The 24,797-nt window shown below is 42.7% G+C and overlaps 1 protein-coding gene across 3 annotated transcripts in view; it reads right to left on the bottom strand.

Annotated features, from left to right (window-relative positions):
• Positions 1-456: 456 nt before the first annotated feature.
• LOC130339658 (uncharacterized) overlaps positions 457-24,797 on the bottom strand; it is a 32,995-nt gene continuing 8,654 nt past the window's right edge. For all 3 annotated transcript variants that reach the window (XM_056554037.1, XM_056554038.1, XM_056554039.1), the window contains exon 2: positions 457-6,651. In XM_056554037.1, the coding sequence (XP_056410012.1) occupies positions 993-5,195 (4,203 nt within the window). In that variant the 5' untranslated portion in view covers positions 5,196-6,651 and the 3' untranslated portion in view covers positions 457-992. The remainder of the gene's footprint in view (positions 6,652-24,797) is intronic.

The following is a 24,797-nucleotide window of genomic DNA, read 5'->3' as shown; positions in this document are numbered from 1 at the left end:
GATAGGCTTCCTCTCTATAACTGTATATTATTTCTATATATATGGAGATACTAGAGAAGGGTCTGGATAGGCTTCCTCTCTATAACTGTATATTATTTCTATATATATATATGGAGATACTAGAGAAGGGTCTGGATAGGCTTCCTCTCTATAACTGTATATTATTTCTATATATATATGGAGATACTAGAGAAGGGTCTGGATAGGCTTCCTCTCTATAACTGTATATTATTTCTATATATATATATGGAGATACTAGAGAAGGGTCTGGATAGGCTTCCTCTCTATAACTGTGTATTATTTCTATATATATATATATATATATATATATGGAGATACTAGAGAAGGGTCTGGATAGGCTTCCTCTCTATAAATCTAGATTTTCCTAGCTTGTGACGGAAAATATTAGTTATATGAAGACAGGAGGCGAGTATCTTATGCATTATCTTTCTTTAATAATGCCCATAGTAGAACACTTTGGTATTCAATTTAATAAAAGAAAAAACTACAACTCCCAGCAGTCCTAGGGCCACAGTAGTCACTCCTCCTCCGTAGCCCCTATATAAGGACTGCCCCCATATAGATCTTCCTCTTTCTTCATGCGAATCAGAACCGCACAAACGACTTTATCCAGACATCCACAGTTGCACGCGAACACTCGGTCCTTCGACCTCGGGCAGCAGAAGCCTAGATGGCAGGGAAAACCCAACTTCGTCCCAACGGGGACCGTAGAGGAACCAAACAGCCGGAAAACGACCGGTCAACCAAACTCAGGAACACCGCCTTCGCGTTCAATATCCTGTAAAGAGAACAAAAAGTCGTAATAGGGTGGGTAGGGAGGGAAGATACTCGCCTCCTGTCTTCATATAACTAATATTTTCCGTCACAAGCTAGGAAAATCTCGATTTATATATCAGACAGGAGGCTCATATCTTATGCAAGTTCGAAGCTAACAATTAGTTAAGACAAAGAAATAATAAACAGCTAGAGTATTATAAGACTGACATAGACACGTGGTCCTCCGGTCTGAAGTAGAACTGACGGAAGGTGGTCTCTGAAGACCAATCAGCCGCCATCAATAAGTCGGAGAGGGAGCCCCCTGCCGTGACTATCTTCGTAGCCATAGCGCCCCTGGACGAGTGAGCTCCGAACAGAGATATATCAATACCCGCCATGTCCATGGCGGAACGTACCCAACGCGCTAGAGTAGCGGAGGCAACTGGAAGATGGGGTCTGACATAAGAGACGAGGAGCTGAGGGGAATCCGGAGAGCGCAGATCCGCCGTCTGTGATTCGTACGCCTGTAGGCAACGAACAACGCAAAGCTTCGGGTGCGCAGGAAAAAACGGATAAAAAACCGAATGAATACCCGTCTTGGTCCTACGGACCACCGAGAATCTCACTCCCTGAGGCGAAAATTGTCGTCTAGAGACGTCCAAAGCCTTCACGTCGGAGACACGTTTGATGGACACCAAACAAAGAAGGACCGTCAACTTATATGACAACCTTTTCAGGGAGAGGTCGTCATTGTCCGGCCATGAAGTAAACATATCGAGCAGCCTGGAGACATCCCAGGTCGAATGATACCTAGGCCTAGGGGGACGTTGAAATTTTATGCCGCGCAAAAGTCTACAAACCAGCGGGTGTTTGCCGATCGGTAGGGAGTCCACAGGGCAATGGTAAGCCGCAATAGCCGATCGGTATACATTAATGGAACTGTAGGATTTGCCAGATTCAAAAGAATCTGCCAGATAGTTCACCACTACAGACACAGGTGCATGTACGGGATCAGCCTGCCGTTGATCACACCAACGAACCCAGAGCCTCCAGGCTGATCGATAAGCCGATCTAGTCCCGGGGGCCCAGGCCAGGGCGAGGAGATCCCTAGCTGATTTTGAAAGGTCGTGATCCGCGTCTGAGACCCCGAAACCAACCACGCTAGGAGAGGAAGTTTGCCTTCCATGATCAGAGGATGGAGATCCCCGGTCGGGTTGGTGAGAAGGTGTGGAAAGTGGGGTAGCACTCTGGGATAATCCACAGCCATCCCCAGAAGGAGGGGAAACCATGGCTGCGTCGGCCACCAAGGGGTGATCATCACAACCGTCGCTCTCTGGTTCGTCGCATGTAGGAGAACCCGGGGGATCAACTGAAAGGGAGGAAAAGCATAATGCGTTCCCGTCGGCCAGACGAGGCGGAGAGCGTCTACCGCAGATGCCTCTGGGTCCGGTCTCCAGCTGAAAAAACGGGGCAGTTGCCGATTGAGGCGGGACGCGAAAAGGTCCACTTGCAACGGACCTCACAGTTGCCGTAGTTGCAGGAAGATGGAGCGATCCAGCCGCCAGTCGCTGGAATCGATGAGATAGCGAGAGTTCCAATCGGCCACCGTATTGGAGACCCCCGGAATGTACTCCGCTACCGGGATAATGTTGCGGGCCAGGCAAAAATGCCAGAAGTCTTTGGCAAGATCCGCCAGGATCTTGGACCTGGTGCCCCCCAAACGGTTGATGTATTGGACCGCCGCCACGTTGTCCATGCGTAGTAACACACAACAATTGGACGAACGAGGCATGAAACTCTTGACTGCAAAATACGCTGCCAGAAGCTCCAATGCATTGATATGCAGATCGATCTCCTTGACGGACCAGGTCCCCCCGGTGGAAATCTCCCCGCATCGGGCGCCCCAGCCAAGTCGGCTCGCGTCCGACTCTATGATGACGTCTGGGTAAGGGTGGAAGATGGCTTTGCCGTTCCACTCGACGGCATGTCGAAGCCACCAGTGTAACTCTTCGATAGCAGCCGGACAAAGGGGTACCTTGTCCGCGTATCTGAGGCCCTGGCGTAGATGTAAGATCTTGAGCCTCTGAAGGGCTCGGCAGTGCAAGGGGGCCGGAAAGATGGCTTGTATGGAAGCCGCCAGGAGACCCACCAGTCGTGCCAGAATCCGTAAGGACAAGCAACCTTTGCGCAAAACTGCCCTGATTTCTTTGCGGATCAGGGCTAATTTGGACTTGGGAAGTCGCAGTAGTGCGCGGTTGGTGTCCACCAAGAAACCCAGGAACTCCATCTCCTGACTTGGAGTCAGGACCGATTTTTCTCGGTTGATTATGAAGCCCAGAGAATGCAGTAGTGATATCGCCCATGACATGTGAAGGGAGGCCTGAGATTTGGAATGGGCCATGATGAGAAGGTCGTCTAAGTAAATGATCAGACGAACCCCCCTGCTCCTCAGAGCCGCTACCACCGGTTTCATCAGTTTGGTGAAACACCACGGGGCGGACGATAGGCCGAACGGGAGGCAGGTAAATTGCCACATGCGGCCTTTCCAAAGGAAACGGAGGAACTGTTGTGACTCTGGGTGAATGGGGACTGTGAGGTAGGCGTCCTTCAAGTCCACCTTCACCAGCCAGTCTCCTGGCATCAGGAGGTCCCGGAGGGAATGGATCCCCTCCATCTTGAAATGGCGATACGTGACATGTTGGTTTAGGTCTCGTAGGTTTATGACCGGACGATAGCCGCCCCCTTTCTTCTTCACGAGGAAGAGGTTGCTTACGAACCCTAGGGAAGATGGATCGGATTCCACGATCGCATGCTTGAACAGGAGATCCCGTATCTCGTTGTCTATGAGGACAACGTTTTGGTCGGAAAAGTGAATAGGGTGTGGGATGACACCCAGCATCGGCAAGGATTGGAATTCTATGTGAAATCCCCCCACTGTCTGAAGAATCCATGCGTCTGCTGTAATCGCAGACCAGGCGTGGGAAAAATACATCAGTCGACCCCCCACAGGTATGTGAGACTGAGGAGTAGAAGGTACACTCACCGGTAGAAGGGCGAGAACGGGGGTATCCACGTCCGCCACGACCTCTCCAGGGACGGCCTCGAGGAGGGAAGAATGGTGATGGTTGAACCACGGGTACTGTGTATGAAGGGGGGGTCTGTGGATATTGGTATTGGGCGAAAGCTCTGCCCTGTGGCCTGTAGGGAGCAGAACGGCCGGCAGATCGGCCTCTACTTCTGCCGGCCCGGGGAAAAATTTTAGAGGACCCCGATTTTTTTAAGGAATTTTGGGCCTTATCTAAGCCCGTAAAGAGGCCAACGAATCTATTGACGTCTTTCATCAGACTGTCCCCAAAAAGCATGCCTGCTGCCGAGGGACCCGGTTCGGTCTCGGCCAGGTGGGACAGTTGAGGGTCGAGGCGCATAAGGATCGACCGGCGCCTCTCAACTGAGCAGGTGGTGTTGGCCGTACCTGCCAGGCAAATGGCTCTCTGAGCCCACCCACGGAGCTGACGGACGTCCACGGGTTCGTCCGTTGCAGCAGCGTGCTCCGCTAAGTTTAGGATTTTAGTGAGGGGACCCATTAAGTCGAGGATACGCTCCTGTATAGTTTTGAAGGAGCGCTCTATGCCCTTCTTGGTGAATTTACCTGATTTCAACAGATACTTCATCAGGATGGGATCCACCTCAGGGGTGTCCACCACTCTATTGGGGATGAAAGGTCTAGGGCATTCGGCCCTCAGCTTATTGCGGCTGGACCTATCTAGAGACTTGCGTGCCCAGAGTTCTACATATTGGGCCACATGGGGGAATGGTGACCAGTCGCCTGATCTCGGGTGAGAGATTGCGTCTGGGTGGAACAGGGGCTCTCCTAGGGCATCTAGGATAACCTTGCCCTGCGTGGCAGGGTTGGCGTCGGAGTCGAGCGCCGTATCCCCAGCATCTTCCATATTGGGATTGGACTCGTAGTCCTCAGACTCATTGGAAGAACCCGAAGAATCCTCAGTAGAGGAGTCCACATATGAATCGGGTTTTGCCCGCCTAGCGGACTTATGCCTCTTGCCACGTAACTCCCCGAGGCCCAGGGGTCGAGCGGAGTCTGAAGCATGCTGGGGTTGGCAGACCGGGGTAGGGGCTGCCTGGAGCATATTATTATCTTCCCCTGCCGGGGAGTCAGAGGTATGCTTCCTTTTATGGGAAGCTTTGCCCTTCTTTATCTGTGGCTCTCCACCGTGAAGAGAAGGGACTGGGGCATGGGGACCCGGCTGATGCGGGCCAGAGGGCAACATGGAGGAGGCCAGGGCTGCTTGGACCGACCTGTTAATTAGGTCCTGAATCTGGGTGGCGGACATAAAATGTGCCGAGTCCAGAGAGAGGGGTTCACTTCTGAGAGGGGCAGGTGAAGGTTCCTCAGCCATGGTAACAGGGTGTTAAAAAGGGGGGAACTAAGGAGTAAGAATGCCTAATATACACGGAGGCGGAATAAATTCCGATCCGCAGGGAGACAATGTGGGGCAACTACACTACCTATTGAGACACAGTACCGGGTTCCGATCCTCCACACCGCAGGCGAAGCACTGTCGTGCGGTGGGAGGGGAGCCCGGAGTTTTACACTCAGGGGACGAAGTCTCGCGAGACTACGTTCCTCTGAGTCCTAATAGGAGATCGCAGATCGCGGAGGTGCCGCCCCTTTACTGAGAGCCGGCCGCAGTGAAAGCGGCCAGCCAGAGGGAGAAAACCCCGCCCCCAGCCCGCGCGCGCGAACTCGGAGGAGAAGCGCAAAATGGCGAAAAGAGGGGGGGGGGGGGGAGAATCGCGAACTAATCGCGATCTAATCGCAGGAGTAACGGAAAACGCCGGAGCGGCGACAGGGAGAAAAAGGAGCCCAGAATCGGGGTAAACCGGCGCTGGGAAGAAGTACAGAGGGTAAAAGAAAAAGGTATTACTACAGTAACCTATAAAATAATATCACCTATGGAATATATCACCTATAGAGTAACATCACTTATAGGAATAGAAAGTATAATTATTGAATATGGAGTATACTTATCTTGGGTCTGCCATGAGCAGAAAGAAAGAGGAAGATCTATATGGGGGCAGTCCTTATATAGGGGCTACGGAGGAGGAGTGACTACTGTGGCCCTAGGACTGCTGGGAGTTGTAGTTTTTTCTTTTATTAAATTGAATACCAAAGTGTTCTGCTATGGGCATTATTAAAGAAAGAATAATGCATAAGATATGAGCCTCCTGTCTGATATATAACTGTATATTATTTCTATATATATATATATGGAGATACTAGAGAAGGGTCTGAATAGGCTTCCTCTCTATAACTGTATATTATTTATATATATATATATATATGGAGATACTAGAGAAGGGTCTGGATAGGCTTCCTCTCTATAACTGTATATTATTTCTATATATATATATATATGGAGATACTAGAGAAGGGTCTGGATAGGCTTCCTCTCTATAAATCGAGATTTTCCTAGCTTGTGACGGAAAATATAAGTTATATGAAGACAGGAGGCGAGTATCTTATGCATTAATCTTTCTTTCTTTAATGCTCATAGCAGAAACATCATGCAATTTTTTCAAAACAAAAAACTACAATTCCCAGCAGTCCCTTGTACACTCCTCCCCTCCCAGCCTGACTGGCTGCTATAAAAGGGGGCTGCTTGTAGATCCTCTTCCTCTTTCTTTATGCGAATTTCTTGAACAGCAACCGAACCATCGAACACCGGAACCGTGCCACTTGGACCCTTCCGAACCGTCGGCCAACAGGACCGCAAAACTGTTAATGAACAATGTCGACAGAAAACATCAGTCTTCTACAATATTAGGACGTCTTCACCATCTCCGTTCAATACCCTGGAAAGACAACAAACAGTATAATAGGGTTGGGTCGGGAGGGAAGATACTCGCCTCCTGTCTTCATATAACTTATATTTTCCGTCACAAGCTAGGAAAATCTCGATTTATATATCAGACAGGAGGCTCATATCTTATGCAAGTTTAAAGCTAACTTCAAATAAAAGAAGACAAAACATAACAGTTAAAGAACAGATATCGACACATGTTCCTCTGGCCTGAAATAGAAATGGCGAAAAGTCGTCTCCGACGACCAATCAGCCGCCAACAAGAGGTCTGACAAGGAACCTCCTGAAGTCACCACTTTCGTGGCCATTGCTCCTCTAGACGAGTGAGCACCGAATAGGGAAATATCAATCCCTGCTAATTCCATGGCTGATCTCACCCACCTGGCCAAAGTGGCCGAGGAAACCGGTAGGTGCGGCTGCACGTAAGATATTAACAATTGGCTATGATTAAGCGACCGTACCGACGCTGTCCGAGTCTCGTACATCTGGAGACAACGCACCACACAAAGTTTGGGGTGCGACGGAAAAAAGGGATAGAATACTGATTGCAAACCCGTTTTGGTTCGTCGAACCACGGAAAAGCGTACTCCCTCAGGTGAGAATTGACGTCTAGAGATGTCAAGGGCTCTAACGTCCGATACTCTTTTAATGGAAACAAGACATAATAATGTAGTCAACTTAAAAGACAGGAGTTTCAATGACAATATCTCGTTGTCTTCCCAAGAGGAAAACGTATCCAACACCCGGGAGACATCCCAAGTAGAATGGTACCTAGGACGAGGAGGACGTTTAAATTTAACTCCCCTGAGGAGACGACACACTAACGGATGTTTACCAACCGGTAACGAGTCCACTGGGCAATGATATGCCGAGATGGCGGATCTGTACACATTTAGAGAACTATAAGATTTTCCCATCTCAAAAGAATCCGCCAGGTAGTTCACTATGACTGGAACAGGTGCTTGAGTGGGATCAACTTGTCGTTGATCACACCAACGAACCCACAAGGCCCATGCAGATCGATACGCCGATCTAGTCCCGGGGGCCCAGGCCAAGGCGAGGAGATCTCTAGCTGATTGTGAAAGTTCGCCACCTGGGTCTGGCACCCCGAAACCAACCACGCTAGGAGTGTGAGATTGCCCTCCAGAACCAGAGGGTGAAGACCCTTGGCTGGATTCGTTAGGAGACGAGGTGAGTGCGGAATTAATCTGGGATAGTCCATTGACATCCCCAACAGGAGAGGAAACCACGGTTGCGTCGGCCACCATGGAGTGAGCAGAACCACCGTCGCTTTCTGAGTCGCAACTTGAAGAAGGACTCTGATAATCAGAGGGAACGGAGGGAACGCATAATGTGTCCCTGTCGCCCACTTCTGGCGGAGTGCGTCTACTGCAGACGCTTCCGGGTCCGGCCTCCAACTGTAAAATCGGGGTAACTGACAGTTGAGGCGTGAAGCAAAGAGGTCCGTATGTAGTGGGCCCCATAATTCTTGGAGCGCCAGGAAAACCGACCGATCCAGGGTCCAATCGCTGGAGTCGGTCAAGTAGCGAGAATTCCAGTCCGCCACCTCGTTGGCGACCCCTGGAAGATATTCCGCTATAGGAAAGATATTCCGGGACAGACAGAAATGCCAAAAATCGGACGCAATGTCCGTCAAAATTCTGGATCTCGTGCCTCCCAGGCGGTTGACATATTGTACTGCCGCCACGTTGTCCATGCGTAATAATACGCAACAATTGGACTTCTGTCTCAGGAAGCTCCTGATAGCGAAAAACGCTGCCAGGAGTTCCAGAGCGTTGATATGGAGAAGAGATTCCTCTTCTGACCATATCCCGCCGGTGGAGTCTCGCCCGCAACGAGCTCCCCAGCCTTGGCGACTCGCATCGGATTCTATGATCACATCCGGACAGGAGTTGAATATCGTCCTGCCGTTCCATTCTACGGCATGACGCAACCACCAATGCAACTCCGACACCGATTCGGGACATAGTGTTACCTCGTCGGCGTACCGTAAACCCTGCCGGAGATGCAGGGTTTTGAGGCGTTGGAGTGCTCGATAATGGAGTGGAGCTGGGAAGATCGCCTGAATGGAAGCCGACAGTAAACCGACTATCCGTGCGATCAGCCTCAAAGAAGTTTGACCCTTGCGTAAAACCGCTCTGATTTCCTTGCGAATCAGAGCCAGTTTTGATGTTGGTAGACGTAAAACGGCTAGTTGGGTGTCCACTAGAAAACCCAAAAATTCCATCTCTTGGGCCGGGTGTAGCACCGACTTCTTGTGGTTGATGAGGAATCCTAATTCCTCTAACAGAGCCACTGTCCACTGCTTGTGTAGCAGAGCTTGAGACCTGGACCGTGCCATGATCAGTAGATCGTCCAGATATATTATGAGTCTCACCCCTCTGCTCCGAAGAACAGCTATCACGGGTTTCATCAACTTGGTGAAACACCACGGGGCCGATGACAAACCGAATGGAAGGCAAGTGAATTGCCACATTCTGTTTCTCCAAAGAAATCTTAGGAATTTCTGTGAAGAAGGGTGCATTGGGACGGTGAGATACGCGTCCTTTAAGTCGATTTTTACTAGCCAGTCCCCTGGCCACAGGAGGTCTCTTAATAGATGGATCCCTTCCATCTTGAAATGACGATATGTCACATGTTGGTTTAGATCTCTTAAGTTTATGACCGGGCGATAGCCGCCGTCCTTCTTCTTGACTAAGAAGAGGTTGCTGACAAACCCTGGCGACTGGGGGTCTACTTCCTGAACCGCCCCTTTTATCCGAAGTTCCTGTAGTTCCTCGTCTATGAGGGCTACATTTGGAGTAGAAAATCGTATTGGGTGTGGAATAACATTTAGAGTTGGCACAGACAGGAATTCTATGATGTATCCCTTCACAGTGTTGAGAACCCAGGCGTCTGCCGTAATCGTGGACCAGACGTGGGTAAAATACATTAGTCTGCCCCCCACTAAGGTATGTGGTAGAGAAAGTGGAAGGGTACTCACCAGTTGTCGGGCGTGACCTGGGATAACCACGTCCCCCGCGTCCTCTCCATGGTCGACCCCGGGGGGGGAAAAATGGTGCGGGTTGAGCCACTGGCAAAGCATACGGCTGGTGTACGGGCTGATATTGTTGGGCACCTGGTCTGTTGTAGGGCCTGAAAGAAGCGTTGCGGCCGGCAGATCGGCCTCTGCTTCTGCCGGCCTTGCCAAAAACCTTGACGGATTGGCCCGCCTTCTTCAGTGAAGATTGGGCCTTGTCAAGGCTCGTGAAGAGGGACACAAATTTGTTAATATTCTTGAGTAAGTCCTCTCCAAACAACATACCCTCGGCAGAGGGACCTGGTTCGCTCTCAGCTAAGTGTGATAGCTGAGGGTCCAGTTTCATGAGGATTGATCTCCTCCTTTCAATTGAACAGGTAGTGTTTGCACTACCGAGCATACACACGGCTCTTTGGGCCCAGCCTCTTAGCTGCTCTAAGTCGACCGGTTGGGCCGTGGAGGCCGCCTGTTCTGATAGATTAAGAATTTTGGTTAGTGGCCCTAACATATCCAAAATTCTATCTTGGATGAGCTTGAAAGAACGCTCTATCCCTTTTTTAGCGTATCTACCGGACCGCGTCAGGTATTTGAGCAAGACGGGGTCTATTTCCGGCGTCAGTGTCACTTTCTTTGCGATAAAGGGTCTAGGGCATTCTGCCCGTAATTTGTTGCGGTTGGACCGGTCGATAGCCCTTCTGGTCCAGAACTCTATATACTGAGCGACCTGAGGTAGCGGTGCCCAGTCTCCTGATCGTGGATGCGAAATAGCATCAGGGCTGAAAAATGGCTGCCCTAGTGTATCTAGAATCGCCTCGCTTGGCGTGTTTACTGTGGCATCATCAAAGTCTGCCATGAGCCCCGCATCTGAGTCCGCAGACTCTGAATCATCATCATCAGCTACCTCCGATTCGATAGATGAGTCATCATTAGAGGTGTCAAAAGAATTAGGTTTAGACCGTCTGGCGGTCTTATGCCTCTTTATTGTCTCCTTGAGGCCCAAGGGTCGTACTTGTTCAGATTGATGTGGGGCGTGACAGGCCGGGTTGGGTCCTGTCTGGGACATATTATTATCTTCCCCTGCCGGGGAGTCGAGTTGAGCTGATACATGTTTTCGTTTAGAAGGGGCTTTACCCCCTGTAGTCCGGATGCCAGATGTAGTGGCCTGTGGTACAGTAGGCCAAGCTGCAGATGTTAAAGCAGCTTGGACGGACTTATTGATAAGGTCCTGAATTTGTGCTGCTGACAAGAAATGGGAAGTTTCTAGATCTCCAGCTTTACCAGCAACTCCGGACAATGTGGGGACAGGAGTAATAAAATGGTTGTCCTCAGACATGATAAGACTAGAAGCTACAAGTAGCTAGGACTAAGGTAGAATAAAATATATATACCGCGGTATCTACAGCCAGGTAAGGGTTAACAGCCCTGGATACGTATAACAAGCTAAGCTCTGAAAGGTATGTTCATAGGACAAACGTTGCCACATATACAGACAGACCGTACGCGATGCTGCCGCTCCCTCACTCCTCTCGCACAACACTGGCGCCGGAGCGAGGAGGCGTAACTCAGTTACAGCGCTCGCGGGCGTAATCTCACGAGACTACGGTCGCGAGTTCTGTGATAGGACGCGCGGTCAATGATGTAAGCGTGCGCGTCAGGAGCGCGTCACTAGAACACGCCCCCGACCCTCTAAGCCCGCGAAAAGAGAGAGAGACGGCGGGAACGCCGACAAGAAGACGCTAAGGCCCTCCCCCAATATGGAGTCGGGTAAGACTACAAGCGGGAAAAGAAGGGGAAAGGAAGGAACAAAGGGGGGGGGAGGAAAGGAAAGAATTGGGACAGAAAAGAAGGATCGCGAAGCGTGCGACTCAAATTACAGACTCACAATCTGTAAGTAGAAGAAGACAGATATAACATATAAGAATAATAATTATAATAATAATAAAACAATAAAATCACAAAAATACAGGACAATCATATATGAATGAACCGTATATGATCCTATATGACAATATAATTAGAAAGGAAACAAAGAAAACCATATGAGACAGATCATATACTTAACTTGCTGCCAGAGCAGAAAGAAAGAGGAAGAGGATCTACAAGCAGCCCCCTTTTATAGCAGCCAGTCAGGCTGGGAGGGGAGGAGTATACAGGGGACTGCTGGGAATTGTAGTTTTTTGTTTTGAAAAAATTGCATGATGTTTCTGCTATGAGCATTAAAGAAAGAAAGATTAATGCATAAGATATGAGCCTCCTGTCTGATATATAACTGTGTATTATTTCTATATATATATATATGGAGATACTAGAGAAGGGTCTGGATAGGCTTCCTCTCTATAACTGTATATTATTTCTATATATATATATATATATATATGGAGATACTAGAGAAGGGTCTGGATAGGCTTCCTCTCTATAACTGTATATTATTTCTATATATATATATATATATGGAGATACTAGAGAAGGGTCTGGATAGGCTTCCTCTCTATAACTGTATATTATTTCTATATATATATATATGGAGATACTAGAGAAGGGTCTGGATAGGCTTCCTCTCTATAACTGTATATTATTTCTATATATATATATGGAGATACTAGAGAAGGGTCTGGATAGGCTTCCTCTCTATAACTGTATATTATTTCTATATATATATATATGGAGATACTAGAGAAGGGTCTGGATAGGCTTCCTCTCTATAACTGTATATTATTTCTATATATATATATGGAGATACTAGAGAAGGGTCTGGATAGGCTTCCTCTCTATAACTGTGTATTATTTCTATATATATATGGAGATACTAGAGAAGGGTCTGGATAGGCTTCCTCTCTATAACTGTATATTATTTCTATATATATATATATGGAGATACTAGAGAAGGGTCTGGATAGGCTTCCTCTCTATAACTGTATATTATTTCTATATATATATATATATGGAGATACTAGAGAAGGGTCTGGATAGGCTTCCTCTCTATAACTGTATATTATTTCTATATATATATATGGAGATACTAGAGAAGGGTCTGGATAGGCTTCCTCTCTATAACTGTATATTATTTCTATATATATATATGGAGATACTAGAGAAGGGTCTGGATAGGCTTCCTCTCTATAACTGTATATTATTTCTATATATATATATATATGGAGATACTAGAGAAGGGTCTGGATAGGCTTCCTCTCTATAACTGTATATTATTTCTATATATATATATATATATGGAGATACTAGAGAAGGGTCTGGATAGGCTTCCTCTCTATAACTGTATATTATTTCTATATATATATATATATATATATGGAGATACTAGAGAAGGGTCTGGATAGGTTTCCTCTCTATAACTGTATATTATTTCTATATATATATATATATATGGAGATACTAGAGAAGGGTCTGGATAGGCTTCCTCTCTATAACTGTATATTATTTCTATATATATATATATGGAGATACTAGAGAAGGGTCTGGATAGGCTTCCTCTCTATAACTGTATATTATTTCTATATATATATATGGAGATACTAGAGAAGGGTCTGGATAGGCTTCCTCTCTATAACTGTGTATTATTTCTATATATATATGGAGATACTAGAGAAGGGTCTGGATAGGCTTCCTCTCTATAACTGTATATTATTTCTATATATATATATATGGAGATACTAGAGAAGGGTCTGGATAGGCTTCCTCTCTATAACTGTATATTATTTCTATATATATATATATATGGAGATACTAGAGAAGGGTCTGGATAGGCTTCCTCTCTATAACTGTATATTATTATATATATATATATATATATATATATATATGGAGATACTAGAGAAGGTTCTGGATAGGCTTCCTCTCTATAACTGTATATTATTTCTATATATATATATATGGAGATACTAGAGAAGGGTCTGGATAGGCTTCCTCTCTATAACTGTGTATTATTTCTATATATATATATATATGGAGATACTAGAGAAGGTTCTGGATAGGCTTCCTCTCTATAACTGTATATTATTTCTATATATATATATGGAGATACTAGAGAAGGGTCTGGATAGGCTTCCTCTCTATAACTGTATATTATTTCTATATATATATATATGGAGATACTAGAGAAGGGTCTGGATAGGCTTCCTCTCTATAACTATATATTATTTCTATATATATATATGGAGATACTAGAGAAGGGTCTGGATAGGCTTCCTCTCTATAACTGTATATTATTTCTATATATATATATGGAGATACTAGAGAAGGGTCTGGATAGGCTTCCTCTCTATAACTGTATATTATTTCTATATATATATGGAGATACTAGAGAAGGGTCTGGATAGGCTTCCTCTCTATAACTGTATATTATTTCTATATATATATATATATATATATATATATATATATATATATATATATATGGAGATACTAGAGAAGGGTCTGGATAGGCTTCCTCTCTATAACTGTATATTATTTCTATATATATATATATGGAGATACTAGAGAAGGGTCTGGATAGGCTTCCTCTCTATAACTGTGTATTATTTCTATATATATATGGAGATACTAGAGAAGGGTCTGGATAGGCTTCCTCTCTATAACTGTGTATTATTTCTATATATATATGGAGATACTAGAGAAGGGTCTGGATAGGCTTCCTCTCTATAACTGTATATTATTTCTATATATATATATATATGGAGATACTAGAGAAGGGTCTGGATAGGCTTCCTCTCTATAACTGTGTATTATTTCTATATATATATGGAGATACTAGAGAAGGGTCTGGATAGGCTTCCTCTCTATAACTGTATATTATTTCTATATATATATATGGAGATACTAGAGAAGTGTCTGGATAGGCTTCCTCTCTATAACTGTATATTATTTCTATATATATATATATATGGAGATACTAGAGAAGAGGGTCTGGATAGGCTTCCTCTCTATAACTGTATATTATTTCTATATATATATATAGAGATACTAGAGAAGGGTCTGGATAGGCTTCCTCTCTATAACTGTATATTATTTCTATATATATATATATATATATATGGAGATACTAGAGAAGGGTCTGGATAGGTTTCCTCTCTATAACTGTATATTATTTCTATATATATATATATATGTAGATACTAGAGAAGGGTCTGGATAGGCTTCCTCTCTATAACTGTATATTATTTCTATATATATATATATATGGAGATACTAGAGAAGGGTCTGGATAGGCTTCCTCTCTATAACTGTATATTATTTCTATATATATATATATATATATATATATATATATATGGAGATACTAGAGAAGGGTCTGGATAGGCTTCCTCTCTATAACTGTATATTATTTCTATATATATATATATGGAGATACTAGAGAAGGGTCTGGATAGGCTTCCTCTCTATAACTGTATATTATTTCTATATATATATATGGAGATACTAGAGAAGGGTCTGGATAGGCTTCCTCTCTATAACTGTATATTATTTCTATATATATATATATGGAGATACTAGAGAAGGGTCTGGATAGGCTTCCTCTCTATAACTGTATATTATTTCTATATATATATATGGAGATACTAGAGAAGGGTCTGGATAGGCTTCCTCTCTATAACTGTATATTATTTCTATATATATATATATGGAGATACTAGAGAAGGTTCTGGATAGGCTTCCTCTCTATAACTGTATATTATTTCTATATATATATATATATGGAGATACTAGAGAAGGGTCTGGATAGGCTTCCTCTCTATAACTGTATATTATTTCTATATATATATATAGAGATACTAGAGAAGGGTCTGGATAGGCTTCCTCTCTATAACTGTATATTATTTCTATATATATATATATGGAGATACTAGAGAAGGGTCTGGATAGGCTTCCTCTCTATAACTGTATATTATTTCTATATATATATATATATATATATGGAGATACTAGAGAAGGGTCTGGATAGGTTTCCTCTCTATAACTGTATATTATTTCTATATATATATATATATGTAGATACTAGAGAAGGGTCTGGATAGGCTTCCTCTCTATAACTGTATATTATTTCTATATATATATATATATGGAGATACTAGAGAAGGGTCTGGATAGGCTTCCTCTCTATAACTGTATATTATTTCTATATATATATATATATATATATATATATATATATATATATGGAGATACTAGAGAAGGGTCTGGATAGGCTTCCTCTCTATAACTGTATATTATTTCTATATATATATGGAGATACTAGAGAAGGGTCTGGATAGGCTTCCTCTCTATAACTGTATATTATTTCTATATATATATATGGAGATACTAGAGAAGGGTCTGGATAGGCTTCCTCTCTATAACTGTATATTATTTCTATATATATATATATATATATATATATGGAGATACTAGAGAAGGGTCTGGATAGGCTTCCTCTCTATAACTGTATATTATTTCTATATATATATATATATGGAGATACTAGAGAAGGGTCTGGATAGGCTTCCTCTCTATAACTGTATATTATTTCTATATATATATATATGGAGATACTAGAGAAGGGTCTGGATAGGCTTCCTCTCTATAACTGTATATTATTTCTATATATATATATATATGGAGATACTAGAGAAGGGTCTGGATAGGCTTCCTCTCTATAACTGTATATTATTTATATATATATATATATATATATATATATATATGGAGATACTAGAGAAGGTTCTGGATAGGCTTCCTCTCTATAACTGTATATTATTTCTATATATATATATATGGAGATACTAGAGAAGGGTCTGGATAGGCTTCCTCTCTATAACTGTATATTATTTCTATATATATATATATGGAGATACTAGAGAAGGGTCTGGATAGGCTTCCTCTCTATAACTGTGTATTATTTCTATATATATATATATATGGAGATACTAGAGAAGGTTCTGGATAGGCTTCCTCTCTATAACTGTATATTATTTCTATATATATATATGGAGATACTAGAGAAGGTTCTGGATAGGCTTCCTCTCTATAACTGTATATTATTTCTATATATATATATATATGGAGATACTAGAGAAGGGTCTGGATAGGCTTCCTCTCTATAACTGTATATTATTTCTATATATATATATATGGAGATACTAGAGAAGGGTCTGGATAGGCTTCCTCTCTATAACTGTATATTATTTCTATATATATATATGGAGATACTAGAGAAGGGTCTGGATAGGCTTCCTCTCTATAACTGTGTATTATTTCTATATATATATGGAGATACTAGAGAAGGGTCTGGATAGGCTTCCTCTCTATAACTGTATATTATTTCTATATATATATATGGAGATACTAGAGAAGGGTCTGGATAGGCTTCCTCTCTATAACTGTATATTATTTCTATATATATATATATATATATATATATATATGGAGATACTAGAGAAGGGTCTGGATAGGCTTCCTCTCTATAACTGTATATTATTTCTATATATATATATATATGGAGATACTAGAGAAGGGTCTGGATAGGCTTCCTCTCTATAACTGTATATTATTTCTATATATATATATGGAGATACTAGAGAAGGGTCTGGATAGGCTTCCTCTCTATAACTGTATATTATTTCTATATATATATATATATGGAGATACTAGAGAAGGGTCTGGATAGGCTTCCTCTCTATAACTGTATATTATTTCTATATATATATATATGGAGATACTAGAGAAGGTTCTGGATAGGCTTCCTCTCTATAACTGTATATTATTTCTATATATATATATATGGAGATACTAGAGAAGGGTCTGGATAGGCTTCCTCTCTATAACTGTATATTATTTCTATATATATATATATATGGAGATACTAGAGAAGGGTCTGGATAGGCTTCCTCTCTATAACTGTATATTATTTCTATATATATATATATGGAGATACTAGAGAAGGGTCTGGATAGGCTTCCTCTCTATAACTGTATATTATTTCTATATATATATATGGAGATACTAGAGAAGGGTCTGGATAGGCTTCCTCTCTATAACTGTATATTATTTCTATATATATATATATATATATATGGAGATACTAGAGAAGGGTCTGGATAGGCTTCCTCTCTATAACTGTGTATTATTTCTATATATATATGGAGATACTAGAGAAGGGTCTGGATAGGCTTCCTCTCTATAACTGTATATTATGTCTATATATATATATATGGAGATACTAGAGAAGGGTCTGGATAGGCTTCCTCTCTATAACTGTATATTATTTCTATATATATATATATATGGAGATACTAGAGAAGGGTCTGGATAGGCTTCCTCTCTATAACTGTATATTATTTATATATATATATATATATATATATGGAGATACTAGAGAAGGTTCTGGATAGGCTTCCTCTCTATAACTGTATATTATTTCTATATATATATATATGGAGATACTAGAGAAGGGTCTGGATAGGCTTCCTCTCTATAACTGTGTATTATTTCTATATATATATATATATGGAGATACTAGAGAAGGTTCTGGATAGGCTTCCTCTCTATAACTGTATATTATTTCTATATATATAGAGATACTAGAGAAGGTTCTGGATAGGCTTCCTCTCTATAACTGTATATTATTTCTATATATATATATATGGAGATACTAGAGAAGGGTCTGGATAGGCTTCCTCTCTATAACTGTATATTATTTCTATATATATATATATGGAGATACTAGAGAATGGTCTGGATAGGCTTCCTCTCTATAACTGTATATTATTTCTATATATATATATATGGAGATACTAGAGAAGGTTCTGGATAGGCTTCCTCTCTATAACTGTGTATTATTTCTATATATATATATATATATATATGGAGATACTAGAGAAGGGTCTGGATAGGCTTCCTCTCTATAACTGTATATTATTTCTATATATATATATATGGAGATACTAGAGAAGGGTCTGGATAGGCTTCCTCTCTATAACTGTATATTATTTCTATATATATATATATATATATATATATATATGGAGATACTAGAGAAGGGTCTGGATAGGTTTCCTCTCTATAACTGTATATTATTTCTATATATATATATATATGGAGATACTAGAGAAGGGTCTGGATAGGCTTCCTCTCTATAACTGTATATTATTTCTATATATATATATATATATATATATATATATATGGAGATACTAGAGAAGGGTCTGGATAGGCTTCCTCTCTATAACTGTATATTATTTCTATATATATATATGGAGATACTAGAGAAGGGTCTGGATAGGCTTCCTCTCTATAACTGTATATTATTTCTATATATATAGAGAGAGAGATACTAGAGAAGGGTCTGGATAGGCTTCCTCTCTATAACTGTATATTATTTCTACATATATATATATATATATGTATATATATATATATGGAGATACTAGAGAAGGGTCTGGATAGGCTTCCTCTCTATAACTATATATTATTTCTATATATATATATGGAGATACTAGAGAAGGGTCTGGATAGGCTTCCTCTCTATAACTGTATATTATTTCTATATATATATATATATATATATATATATATATATAGAGAGAGAGAGAGATACTAGAGAAGGGTCTGGATAGGCTTCCTCTCTATAACTGTATATTATTTCTATATATATATATATGGAGATACTAGAGAAGGGTCTGGATAGGCTTCCTCTCTATAACTGTATATTATTTCTATATATATATATGGAGATACTAGAGAAGGGTCTGGATAGGCTTCCTCTCTATAACTGTATATTATTTCTATATATATATATATGGAGATACTAGAGAAGGGTCTGGATAGGCTTCCTCTCTATAACTGTATATTATTTCTATATATATATATAGAGAGAGATACTAGAGAAGGGTCTGGATAGGCTTCCTCTCTATAACTGTATATTATTTCTATATATATATATGGAGATACTAGAGAAGGGTCTGGATAGGCTTCCTCTCTATAACTGTATATTATTTATATATATATATATAAATATATATATGGAGATACTAGAGAAGGGTCTGGATAGGCTTCCTCTCTATAACTGTATATTATTTATATATATATATATGGAGATACTAGAGAAGGGTCTGGATAGGCTTCCTCTCTATAACTGTATATTATTTCTATATATATATGGAGATACTAGAGAAGGGTCTGGATAGGCTTCCTCTCTATAACTGTATATTATTTATATATATATATATATATATATATATATATATATATATATGGAGATACTAGAGAAGGGTCTGGATAGGCTTCCTCTCTATAACTGTATATTATTTCTATATATATATATATGGAGATACTAGAGAAGGGTCTGGATAGGCTTCCTCTCTATAACTGTATATTATTTCTATATATATATATATGGAGATACTAGAGAAGGGTCTGGATAGGTTTCCTCTCTATAACTGTATATTATTTCTATATATATATATGGAGATACTAGAGAAGGGTCTGGATAGGCTTCCTCTCTATAACTGTATATTATTTCTATATATATATATGGAGATACTAGAGAAGGGTCTGGATAGGCTTCCTCTCTATAACTGTATATTATTTCTATATATATATATATGGAGATACTAGAGAAGGGTCTGGATAGGCTTCCTCTCTATAACTGTATATTATTTCTATATATATATATATGGAGATACTAGAGAAGGGTCTGGATAGGCTTCCTCTCTATAACTGTGTATTATTTCTATATATATATATATATAGAGATACTAGAGAAGGGTCTGGATAGGCTTCCTCTCTATAACTGTATATTATTTCTATATATATATATGGAGATACTAGAGAAGGGTCTGGATAGGCTTCCTCTCTATAACTGTATATTATTTCTATATATATATATATGGAGATACTAGAGAAGGGTCTGGATAGGCTTCCTCTCTATAACTGTATATTATTTCTATATATATATATATGGAGATACTAGAGAAGGGTCTGGATAGGCTTCCTCTCTATAACTGTATATTATTTCTATATATATATATGGAGATACTAGAGAAGGGTCTGGATAGGCTTCCTCTCTATAACTGTATATTATTTCTATATATATATATATGGAGATACTAGAGAAGGGTCTGGATAGGCTTCCTCTCTATAACTGTATATTATTTCTATATATATATATATGGAGATACTAGAGAAGGGTCTGGATAGGCTTCCTCTCTATAACTGTATATTATTTCTATATATATATATGGAGATACTAGAGAAGGGTCTGGATAGGCTTCCTCTCTATAACTGTATATTATTTCTATATATATATATGGAGATACTAGAGAAGGGTCTGGATAGGTTTCCTCTCTATAACTATATATTATTTCTATATATATATATATGGAGATACTAGAGAAGGGTCTGGATAGGCTTCCTCTCTATAACTGTATATTATTTCTATATATATATATAGAGATACTAGAGAAGGGTCTGGATAGGCTTCCTCTCTATAACTGTATATTATTTCTATATATATATATATGGAGATACTAGAGAAGGGTCTGGATAGGCTTCCTCTCTATAACTGTATATTATTTCTATATATATATATATGGAGATACTAGAGAAGGGTCTGGATAGGCTTCCTCTCTATAAATCGAGATTTTCCTAGCTTGTGACGGAAAATATTAGTTATATGAAGACAGGAGGCGAGTATCTTATGCATTATTCTTTCTTTAATAATGCCCATAGCAGAACTATTCAGTAATCAATTCAAACAGAAAAAACTTCAACTCCCAGCAGTCCTAGGGCCACAGAAGCCACTCCTCGTCTGTAGCCACTATATAAGGACTGCCCATACATAGATCCTCCTCTTTCTTGATGCGAACCAGAACCGCACAGAAGATAACTCCACCCAGACATCCGCGACGAACAGCAGCCGTCGGTCATTCAGCCCGGAACAGCAGAAACCCGGAGCAAAGGGAACTTCAGCTTCGTCCCAACGGGGACTATAGAGGAACCAAATAACAGGAACCAAACAGGTCATCCGAACTCAGGAAAACCGCCTCTGCTTTCAATATCCTGCAAAGAGAACAAAGAATCATAACAGGGTGGGTAGGGAGGGAAGATACTCGCCTCCTGTCTTCATATAACTAATATTTTCCGTCACAAGCTAGGAAAATCTCGATTTATATATCAGACAGGAGGCTCATATCTTATGCAAGTTCAAAGCTAACAACCAGCAATGACAGTAAGAACAATAACAATCAGAGTATTATAAGACTGACATAGACACGTGGTCCTCCGGCCTGAAGTAGAAATGGCGAAAGGTGGTCTCCGAAGACCAATCGGCCGCCATCAATAAGTCAGAGAGGGAGCCCCCTGATGTGACGATTTTCGTAGCCATAGCGCCCCTGGAAGAGTGAGCTCCAAACAGAGACACATCTATACCTGCCATCTCCATGGCAGACCGCACCCAGCGTGCTAGAGTAGCGGAGGAAACTGGATGATGTGGTCTGACATATGAGACCAGGAGCTGAGAGAAATCCGGAGAGCGCAGATCCGCCGTCTGTGATTCGTACGCCTGTAAACAACGAACCACGCAAAGCCGTGGATGCGCGGGAAAAAACGGGTAAAAAACCGAGTGAATACCTGTCTTGGTCCTACGGACCACCGAGAATTTGACTCCCTGAGGCGAAAATTGTCGCCTAGAGATATCCAAAGCTTTCACGTCCGAGACACGTTTGATGGATACCAAACAAAGAAGGACCGTCAGTTTATAAGACAACAGTTTCAGGGAAAGGACGTCATTGTCCACCCATGAGGCAAACATATCGAGCAACCTGGAGACATCCCAGGTCGATTGATACCTAGGCCGAGGGGGACGTTTAAATTTAATACCGCGTAAAAGTCTACAAACCAACGGGTGTTTGCCAATCGGCAAAGAGTCCACAGGGCAGTGATAAGCCGCAATAGCCGATCGGTACACATTAATGGAGCTATAGGATTTGCCAGACTCAAAAGAATGTGGCAGAAAGTTTACTACTACAGACACAGGTGCATGTACGGGATCAACCTGCCGTTGATCACACCAACGAACCCAGAGTCTCCAGGCTGATCGATATGCCGATCTAGTCCCGGGGGCCCAGGCCAGGGCGAGGAGATCCCTAGCTGATCTTGAAAGGTCTTGATCCGTGTCCGGGATCCCGAAACCAACCACGCTAGGAGAGGCAGGTTGCCCTCCATCACCAGGGGATGGAGGCTCCCGGCCGGGTTGGTGAGAAGGTGAGGAACTTGGGGTAACAGTCGGGGATAATCCACGATCATCCCCAAAAGAAGAGGGAACCATGGTTGTGTCGGCCACCAAGGTGTGATCAGCACAACCGTCGCCCTCTGGTTCGTCGTATGCAAGAGGACCCTGGGGATCAACTGGAAAGGAGGAAAGGCATAGTGAGTTCCCCTCGGCCAGAGGAGGCGGAGAGCGTCTACCGCAGACGCTTCTGGATCCGGTCTCCAGCTGAAGAAACAAGGCAGTTGGTGGTTGAGACGAGAAGCGAAAAGGTCCACGCCTAACGGGCCCCAAAGATGAAGCAACTGCAGAAAAATTGAACGGTCCAGGCGCCAGTCGCTGGAATCGAGAAGGTAGCGAGAATTCCAATCGGCCACCGTGTTGGAGACCCCTGGAATGTACTCCGCTACCGGGATAATGTTGCAAGCTAGGCAAAAGTGCCAAAATTCCTTGGCCAGGTCTGCCAGGATCTTGGATCTGGTACCCCCCAAGCGGTTGACGTACTGAACCGCCGCCACGTTGTCCATGCGTAATAACACACAACAGTTGGACGAACGAGGCATGAAGCTCTTGACGGCAAAGAAAGCCGCCAGAAGCTCCAGTGCATTGATATGCAGGTCGACTTCCGATGCGGACCAAGTCCCTCCTGTGGAAATCTCCCCGCATCGAGCGCCCCAGCCAAGACGGCTCGCGTCCGACTCTATGATGACGTCCGGACGCGGGTTGAAAATGGCCTTGCCATTCCACTCGACCGCATGACGAAGCCACCAATGTAACTCCTCGGTAGCCGCCGGACAGAGGGGTACTTTGTCCGCGTACCTGAGACCTTGGCGCAGATGTAAGATCTTGAGCCTCTGAAGGGCTCGGTAGTGCAGAGGGGCCGGAAAGATGGCCTGGATGGAAGCCGCCAGGAGCCCCACCAGGCGCGCCAGAATCCTTAATGACAAGCATCCTTTGCGCAAAACCGCCTTGATTTCTTTGCGGATCAGGGCTAGTTTGAACTTGGGGAGCCGCAGTAGTGCGCGATTGGTGTCCACCAAGAAACCCAGGAACTCCATTTCCTGAGCCGGGACGAGAACCGACTTTTCTCGGTTGACCACGAAGCCTAGAGTATGTAGCAACGATATTGTCCACGACATGTGAAGGGAGGCCTGAGATTTGGATCGGGCCATGATAAGAAGGTCGTCTAAGTAAATGATCAGACGAACCCCCCTGCTCCTCAGAGCCGCCACCACCGGTTTCATCAGTTTGGTGAAGCACCACGGGGCGGATGATAGGCCGAACGGAAGGCACGTAAACTGCCACAATCTGCCCCTCCAAAGAAAACGGAGGAACTGTTGTGACTCCGGGTGAATGGGAACGGTAAGGTAGGCGTCCTTCAAGTCCACCTTCACCAGCCAGTCTCCTGGCAGCAAAAGATCCCGGAGTGAGTGAATTCCCTCCATTTTGAAATGGCGATACATGACATGTTGGTTTAGGTCTCTCAGGTTTATGACCGGGCGGTAGCCGCCCCCTTTCTTCCTTACTAGGAAGAGATTGCTTATGAACCCTAGGGAAGATTGGTCGGACTCCATGATCGCATGTTTGGACAGGAGATCTCGCACCTCGTTGTCTATGAGGATCGCGTTTTGCTCCGAGAACCGGATAGGGGCTGGAATTACACCCAGAACCGGTAAGGACTGGAGTTCTAGGTGAAAACCCCGCCACTGTCTGAAGGACCCACACGTCTGCCGTAATCGCAGACCAGGCTTGGGTAAAATACATCAGTCGCCCCCCCACAGGTATATGAGAAAGTGGTCTGTATGGTACACTCACCGGTAGAAGGACGGGAGCGGGGGTATCC

This window comes from Hyla sarda, unplaced genomic scaffold (assembly GCF_029499605.1).
Source record: "Hyla sarda isolate aHylSar1 unplaced genomic scaffold, aHylSar1.hap1 scaffold_547, whole genome shotgun sequence".
In the NCBI taxonomy this organism is placed as follows: Eukaryota; Metazoa; Chordata; class Amphibia; order Anura; family Hylidae; genus Hyla; species Hyla sarda.
Note: the sequence above shows the minus strand (reverse complement) of the source record. Positions and strands in the feature narration are given on the sequence as shown.